Here is an 8,367-nt window from a genome sequence, read left to right as displayed (position 1 = left end):
TTTTTTAACCTAAACATACCATTTTAACTCAGATGCAATAATGCAAGTAGAGTCTTCATTATATAAGTTGAACGTTGAGGACCAGAAGGACTGCGACATTCATCTCATACTTTTAAACACAGCGTGAAGACTTCAGAAGTCCTTTACGTTTACTTGCAGCACTGACCTGAGGTAATAAAAAAGAATTAATTCTTCAGTATAGATAATACTAAAAAACAGTATTAGATAAAAGAGAATTTTTGAGTTTTAACCTACACATACCATTTAAACTCAGTTTGCAATCCTGCAACTAGAATCCTCATTACGTTATCTGAATGTTGAGGATCAGAAGGACTGCGTAGTCCATCACATACTTCCAAACATAACGGAAAGTGTTCGGAGTTCCTTTGTGTTCAAATCCAGCTCTGAAGTAAGGTAATGAAATAAAACACATGTTTTAGTATTCATAATACTAAGAAACAATTTCATATAGAATAAAGAATACAAGTTTCAATGCAGACTCACCATGTACTGCATATTTTAATAGCAGTTATGCTTGCTGGGTGACGTATCAGAAATAAAACTTCAAAGGGATTGGCCAGGATCACAGCAACTATAAAAAAAGAAAGACAATCATCATAAAAGATATAAACAATGATATTTAGAATAACAAATTTCATAATAGAAAGAATAAAAGCAGTAGGTGATCTGAAGTAATGCACAAGCCTAAGGTTGTAAATAGATGTCAAACAAGAAACGGCACAAGTTCGGATCAACCTTTCACATAGCAAAATGCCTTTACAATCACAAATATCTATTCTATCATTTTACATTAAGTATACAATACTGTTTAAAATAGTGGTGCACTATAAGCTTTGATTAAAAGTTGTTATCATTGCAGCAGCATACCATGTCAACAGATTTGCATGTCTATCATAATGTAAACAAACAGTACATTAGGTTATGATTCCAAACTTGAAAAAAAAAATTGGTTGGCTCTTTGGTTTGAAGATAAATAATTGCCTCCGGTGCATTTCGAATAATAAGAGAATAATTTAAACTAGGAGGACTAATGTGATCCGAATGCAAAACATTGTTTACACTTCAGAAAGGAGCCTACAGCCTAGAGTACCCAGATAGGCCAGGAAGGTACTGCATGAAAATACGTGTGTAATCAAACTATTTCAGAGTTCTTGCATCACACGGTTTACTGAGTAATACTACGTACCTGTTTTATGAAGTAGGATGTAGAAATTGAAGGAGGTAATATCCGTTTCTTCAAAAATATTCCTTCTCACAAGGCAAGGCCTAAGACTTGACGGTCGGCACGGCAGCAAGATGGCTGACAAGCAGACGAGCGTTCTTGCCCGGCAGAGTAGGCTGGTTTTGCCACCAACATTCCGGCACAGACACGGAACTATTTTTTCGCTGAAGTTTGCATCGGGTATCTCCTGTTTAATGTGTAGAAACGTTTGAATACTTATAAAATGTTTACTTTATAGTCGATAATGATGTGCTGCTGTGACCAAAAGGAGCGAAAAATACACTCGTTTCGCATGTCAGGTTGGTACCTGCGTGGGAGCGCGCACCAGCTCCCTCTGCAAAATATAGCATTCCGGTAAAACTGGAAAGCAGAAGAATGCGGGGAAGAAGAAACCGGAAATCGCTATGCTTTAACATTGTGACTTCCGTTTTCTTGTTCCCTGCATTCTTCTGCATTTCAGCTTTACCGGAATGCTTGCTAAACTGGGACATTTTCTCTAAAATATAGTCAATTTTACTGAAATGATGACAATTCGATGAAAACGACAAAGTTCTGACGAACTTATGACGAGACTTACGTCCAGCCACCGGGTTCACACGCTTATCTAAAGCCGATGTCGACTTACTTTACTTGACTGGTAGTCGGAGTTGAACTCCGAATTTCTGTGCCGCGGTCCCATTACAATGATCAACAGATCTATAAGGGTGGAGAGCCCCGCCGCCAGTGACCCCGAGTCACCCCAGAGCCTCTTGCCGCTCCCTGAGTCAGAAGTGCGGCGGGCCGGGCGGCGGCCGTGGTGCCACTGCAGGGGCGATGAGGGATTTTCCGACCTCATGTCCCACCTGGGTTTTTTCATTTCACCCCACGCCCTGCTGCCTTGCTACTGATCTGACGCGTCAACCCAAACAAGTTGTACAAGTTAAACTACGAGCGGTATACTCCTGGCAGTGTCCCTGCCTTGCCGTCCATCAAATTACAGACAAAATTGTCGAGTTACCTCTGCGCCGTGAAATTACATATATTCCGGGCAAATTTACAGTTTTTCTGTAATATTACCTAAGGCCTGGAAAATTTTTACAAAGTTTCAGTAAAAATATTACCAAGTCTTGTAAATTTACCTCACTTCAATGGGAAAATTACATGATGATGTTAAATATACCATAAGACTTCTGTAAAATTACAAGAATTAGTTACATTTACCATAAGACTTCTGTAAAATTACATTGGTTGTAAATTTACAACAAAACATGTCGTAAAAATGCCAGTGCTTGTAATTTTACATAAAAGTGTTGTAAAGTTTTACATGCTTTTTATGTAAAATCACTAATTTTTTTTAGGGTGCAAAAACACGATCGAATCGACGCCATCTCTCGAATAGCGGCGTAGGAGTAGGGCAGGAATGGGTATGGAGCGGGGGAAGACCAAGTACACTCATGCGTACTCACGTGAGTGCAATACTGGTGTGCAGGAACAAATGTAGTGCTTCAATCCTCGGTGCACTGCGAAATTCTTGGAAAGAACTTTGAAGGACACTTTGTCACACCTGTGATCACACGGTTACATGTGACGCGTGGTTGGATGAACGTGACCGTGGAGCACAACGCCACGTTGTCGAATTTTCTATTTACCCCTCAATTAATACGGTTAGGGAAATAACCAACCATAGCTGCTCTGAAAACTCAAGTGTGTACTTGTCTTGCAGCTTAAAGCATGCAGGGGCTCCTCGGTTTACTTCCACCGCATATGGGTAGTTGCTGTGGAGTACTAATTCCGGCATGTTGATATTCGGAAAGTACTAATCGACCTGAGCAGGATTCACTGTTTGTGGGGGCTGTTGGACGATTGGGCGGTGCAGTGTCACGGCCGAACCACCCACTTGCACATTACATGGTGTTTAACTCAAGTTGCACACTTCCGTGGTGTACAAATTTTAGACGTTTGTTAACGTTCTGAACACTTGGACACGCACAGGTCTATTGCTACCAATAGGAACCATATACTTAGACACCAGAATGTGCCTAAAAAATTCACACCTCAACTTTAATAATCAATTGACGTGCAAATTAATCACTTTCTTTAAAACAGTGAACATAGGCCCGCCTATGTACAAGAGAAATATTCTAGGATCAAATCCTCGATGGCCTTCCAACCTTAATGTACACACTGGGACTGTCAGTACTAATTTTAAATATGTGCCAGGGTGAAAGTACTAATTGAGTACTAAATTTTAGCGTGCAGTACAAATTCCTAGCTGCATTGGGCGGTGCGAGTATTGCGGGTAGCCTATCTTGGAGTTTGCGGGGGCTCCTTTGTTTTTACCGCCGTTTATGCGTTGTTGCCGTGTAGTACTAATTCCGGCATGCCAATATTCGGAAAGTACTAATCGACCCGAGCAGAATGCACTGTGTGTCGGGGCTGTCGGACGATCGGGCGGTGCAGCGTCACACCCGCACCGCCCACTTACAACCTCAATGTACACACTGGCGATGTCAGTACAAATTCTAAATATGTGCTAGGGTGAAAGTACTAATTGAGTACTAAATTTTGGCGCGTAGTACAAATTCCTAGCTGTATTGGGCGGTGGGAGTACTCCTGCTTGCCTACCTTGGAGCCAGCAGGGGCTCCCTTGTTTTTACCGCCAGTTATGAGTTGTTGCCGTGTAGTACTAATTCCGGCATGCCAATATTCGGAAAGTACTAATCGAACCGAGCAGAATGCCCTGTCTGTGGGGGCTGTCGGACGATTGGGCGGTGCAACGTCACGACCGCACCACCCAATATCGATTTCGAATGGCGGCTTTAGTTTGCAAGTACAAATTTCACTAATGGGCCAGGGTGAAAGTACTAATTGAGTACTAAATTTTGGCGTTCAGTACAATTTTCTAGGTGCATTGGGTGGTGCGAGTAATGCGGGTTGCCTACCCTGCAGTTTGCAGGCGCCGTCCAACTTTGACTTCAATTTTTATGGTGTTAAAAGGTAGTACAAATTCTGCCAGGTTGATATTTGAAAAGTACTAATTCTTCCGAACAGAATGCATTGTCTCTCGTTGGGATCGGACAATTGGGTGGTGCAAACGTCGTGCACGCACCGCCCCACATCGTTTTCGGATTGCGCCCACAGTTTGTTAGTACAAATTCTAATATTTGACAGGGTGAGAGTACTAATTGAGTACTAATTCCTGGCGAGTAGTACAATTCCTACCGCCATTGGGTGGTGCCTACTTGACAGAGCTTAAGGAGCTCTCATAGCGCCTGATGGGTAGGCAATATCGTGTCTGCAGTGCATGTGTGTGCTGCGGGATGGCCTAACCCGACTCTCGCAGGCGCCGACCTCTCGTACTTTTACTTACGTCCGAGGCCGTGTGAGCGTAGCTGCACCGCTTCACCTTCCGGAACACGTCGTCGTTCATGGCCTCGCGCATCGCCACCTCGAGGGTCTCCATCTCCTCCTGAGGGATCGAGCTGTACTCCATGCGCCTGCTGCAGAGAGGAAACGGGATAGGATGAGCGGTCTGGTGGGGTCTGGCTCACCGCGCGGTGAGCTGGTGAGTTCACTGGTAAAAAGTGTAAAGGGCGTAAGTCCAATGGGAAGTCCGAGGACTTACGCCCCTTTTCACTTATCACTAGTTAGTTGTGGAGCGCCGACTCACCCGCCCGAGGCCATGGCGCGCTGGTCCTTGCTGCGCCGCACCGACATACGGTTGTTGTCCCTGGCGAGGGGGATGTCGTGCTCCCAGAAGCGGCGGAGGTCGGGGCCGGACGTGTAGGGCGCCGCCACCTCCTTGAGCTGCGGGTGGGACGGGCGTGAGCGGGGGGACGGTTACGGTTGTCTGTCAACAACAACACGGCGACAGTCGCCCGAAGAGCACTCACCTTCAGCACGATCATGGCCGTGATGAAGATGCAGCAGACGTTGACGAGGAACAGGCAGAAGCTGATGATGCCGTTGATGACCAGCTCGTTCGGGAGGTGGTCCGAGTAGACGGGCACGTACGAAGAGACGGTGGAGTTGATGACGTCGCCGACCCGGTACGGGATCTTCATCTTGTCGCCGTAGATGAGCTTGGTGCACGTCAGCCCCCACAGCAGTCCCTGCGCAGCGAGTCGACCGCGCACGTTCGCACCACCACCGACACCCCCCGACGACGGCCCGCCACGCGCGCCGCAGCCGCAACCCCTTTTGGGCCGAAGCGTAAGCCGCGCCGCCGCCGGGCTCGATTCCACTCGTCAAAGTGGGGCTTTAGTTCGCCCCGAGCGTGGTCTCTTGCGGTGTGCGCGCGTGCGTGCGTGTGGCGGCGAGGCCGCGATTACCCGCCGGCGCTGGCTGTTTGTCTCCGGCCCCCGCGTCACGCACGAGGCGACGGAAGGGAGGGAAGGAAGGCCGACTGGCTGTCTTGCGACTGATTTACCCGGTCCCAGTCTGCTGCAGACCTGGCCTTGTCTCGGCTCACAACTCTCCCTCTACACGACAAAACTCCTTCCAGAGTGCTCCCGCCACGAACCTACCACCAAGTAGTTCCCCTCTCCCGCTATCACCCTATTTCGCGAGTCCCGTCCGTCCGTCCCGTCCCGACCCGGAAGGCGTACAAGCGCAGCGCGAGGTCGGCGCGGGGGCGACAGGGCGGCGGAGAGGAAGCGGTCACCTCGCTCTCCTCGCTATCCGTTTTACGGCTTTCTGAAAAGCCGTCTCGGGCGACGGAAGCGATCTGCGGGAGCGGGTCGCGCTAGCGCTAGCACCGCTAGGCGCTGTAAACGGACGGACCCGACCGAGTCGTTGCGGCGGTTCTCTTCTGGCTGGGAAGAGCGTGGTGGTTGGAGGGTGGAGAAAAGGGGGGGGGCATGGCCGTTTTGTGGGAAAGTGACAGTCCTTTCCTTTCGCACTGCTCCAGAGGAAATGATGCGAGAGTGGCGTAAGGCTTGGGACGCTACATTTATGTCCCGGAGGTGAGGAAAAGGCGGGGGGAAGGGGCGGGCGAGAGAATGGAGGGGACGCCAGGCCTTCTAGGTCCAGGACGTTATGAGCGCTGCACCACCCCACCCCACCCCCCGGCCCCTCGCGCACGTGGTGGTCATGCTATGAGATAGGGGCGGGCCCCCCGGCGCCTGAAGTATGCGACGGCCTGGTGGTGCTCCGTCTCCATCGTGCCATCCTAGGAATGCCTTGCAGTGTCGCTTGCAGTGCAGCCGCCCCCTCCTCGCCCTCCCCGGGAGGTCTTTGTGGCCGGACCCGTGACCTTGGCCCCCTGTCCCGTGTCCCCCAGGGTACTCACGCAGTTGACGATGGGCGGTAGCAGCGAGGCGGAGATGGCCACGCCGATGAGTGGGCCCGCCATGCCCTGCAGCAGCGCCAGCGCCACACCCGTGCCCGAGGGCAGCGCCCACAGCACGCCGATCCAGAGAGAGCGGTAGTGGCCGCGCCCCAGCATCTCGTCCGTCGGCCAGTTGCCGCCCGAGCCCCAGGGGTGGTCGGTCGTGCCGACGAGCAGACCGAAGATGAAGCCGAACACGAGCGAGATGGCGGCCCCGGCCAGCAGGCCCTTGACGCCGACCCACTGCAGGCTGCGGTCCGCGATGGCCGTGCCGAACGTCAGCGCCATGACGGGACCCTGGAGCGCAGGCGCAAGGCGGCGTCAGCTGGGCATCGCAAGGAGGCGCTGCAGGTCCTCCCGCTGGAGTGGCGCGCAGCACGGACTCACCATGAGCGGAGAGATGAGCATGGCGGCCACGATGTTCACGGCGCTGCTCTCCATCAGGCCGATGACGGCAACCATGCTGCAAGCACATGGCAGTCATCTGAGCACGAGTCACGGCGGACTCAGCCGGGGGGCAGGCTGGGGCGAGACCGGGAGACTCACTCGGCCGTGAGGATGAGGGTGACGTAGTCGAAGGTCAGGGTGGCTCCGCCGCGAACGCCGTCCACCACCTGCTTGACGGTCAGCTTGGCGCGCACCGAGTCCACGAAGCTGTCCCATGCCTTCTTGTCGGACGGGTCCACCCTGCGAGCATAACGAGCCTCGGTGACAGGGGTCGAGGGTCGGACCGGACGGCCACGGCCACCCAGGGGACCTGGGGGCGAGTTTACTTACTCCTCCTCCTCCTCCTCAGTCTCGAACCCTTGCATGAACACGTTGCATGGCACCACGCTGTACACAAGTAACACGAGTTGCTTTTATCCGTAGAGACAGTTTTATTTTTATAAACTACTTTTCTGGAAGAAAAAGCTTTGAAATAAGACTCGACGGAACGGCGTCGGAGGGCTACAAACGCGGCATCACCTTACGGCAGAGTTGTGTTTCTTGCCTATTTTCAACTCCGTCAGAGAATGGAGACAATTTTCGGTGGCGTCGCCGGATGGGACGGGGAAGAAAACCTGCAAGGAGTAAAATTACAAAAACGGTCGAAAATAAAACGTGAATGAGGAGAAATAAACGTAAGCGGAAAAGGACGCGGGGCGCGCCCTTGCGCCCTGTGCGCCCCACGGCGCAGCCCGCGAGCCCCACCTGGTAATAGAGGCTGTTTTTATCGGCGCACCACACCACGTGCTCTATCTCCAGCTTCTTCAGCAAACCCTCCAGCACCTGCAAACACGAGGAGGAGGGGGGGCGCGTACACCACGATCAGCAGCGCCACGCTGCGCAGCTCTCCGCACGCGCCCGCCGGGGCCTCCGACGGTCCAGAGGGGCCTCGTGACCATAGCCTCAGCCTCCTCCAGGACCGGCTCAAGGCCGCCAGCACTCACCCGCTCCATGGGCACCGTCTCGGGGTTGACCTTGCGGCCGCGGATCTGGACGGGGTCCGTCCGGGCCAGGCCCGGCCCGTCCAGGTTGATGAGCGGGCCCCGGCCGCCGGGGGGCGGCAGCCCGTGCACCAGCTCGTACTCCTTCTCGGCCGTGGGCACGCACACGACAAACAGCATGCCCGCCATGGCGACGACGACCCGCGGTCTCGCGCACCACCTGTTGAACCGCGTCGCTTAAGTCTTCATTCAAGTTTAACATGAGCCCCATAATTCCCATTTATTTTTATCGTCTGCTCCATGGTTTTTCATCATAGCGTTCCTTCCTCATCATCATTTTCCCGAGTTTCGCAATTTCGTTAAGCAAGTTGTTGGAGGGGGGGGGGGGG

The 8,367-nt window shown here is 52.0% G+C and overlaps 1 protein-coding gene across 1 annotated transcript; it reads right to left on the bottom strand.

Annotated features, from left to right (window-relative positions):
- Positions 1–341: 341 nt before the first annotated feature.
- Positions 342–8,219, bottom strand: LOC113203723 (uncharacterized). The gene is made up of 13 exons (XM_052276130.1): positions 7,982–8,219; positions 7,743–7,820; positions 7,518–7,612; positions 7,329–7,385; positions 7,098–7,238; positions 6,939–7,014; positions 6,513–6,848; positions 5,116–5,334; positions 4,893–5,029; positions 4,593–4,722; positions 1,208–1,430; positions 505–592; positions 342–404 (listed from the first exon to the last, which is right to left on the bottom strand). Coding segments are annotated over exons 1-13 (1,767 nt in total). The 5' UTR covers positions 8,168–8,219; the 3' UTR covers positions 342–403.
- Positions 8,220–8,367: the final 148 nt, after the last annotated feature.

This window comes from Frankliniella occidentalis, unplaced genomic scaffold (assembly GCF_000697945.3).
Source record: "Frankliniella occidentalis isolate FOCC.00 unplaced genomic scaffold, Focc_3.1 Scaffold1773, whole genome shotgun sequence".
Lineage (NCBI taxonomy): Eukaryota > Metazoa > Arthropoda > Insecta > Thysanoptera > Thripidae > Frankliniella > Frankliniella occidentalis.
This window is presented reverse-complemented; position numbering and strand designations above follow the sequence as displayed.

Excerpts from the sequence above, each read along its gene's own strand:
- LOC113203723 (XM_052276130.1), bottom strand. The coding sequence starts at position 8,167 with ATGGCGGGCATGCTGTTTGTCGTGTGCGTGCCCACGGCCGAGAAGGAG. Across the intron at positions 7,821-7,981 it reads AGACGGTGCCCATGGAGCGG|GTGCTGGAGGGTTTGCTGAA; the intron begins GTGAGTGCTGGC and ends TCGTGTTTGCAG. Across the intron at positions 7,015-7,097 it reads ACCCTCATCCTCACGGCCGA|CATGGTTGCCGTCATCGGCC; the intron begins GTGAGTCTCCCG and ends ATGTGCTTGCAG.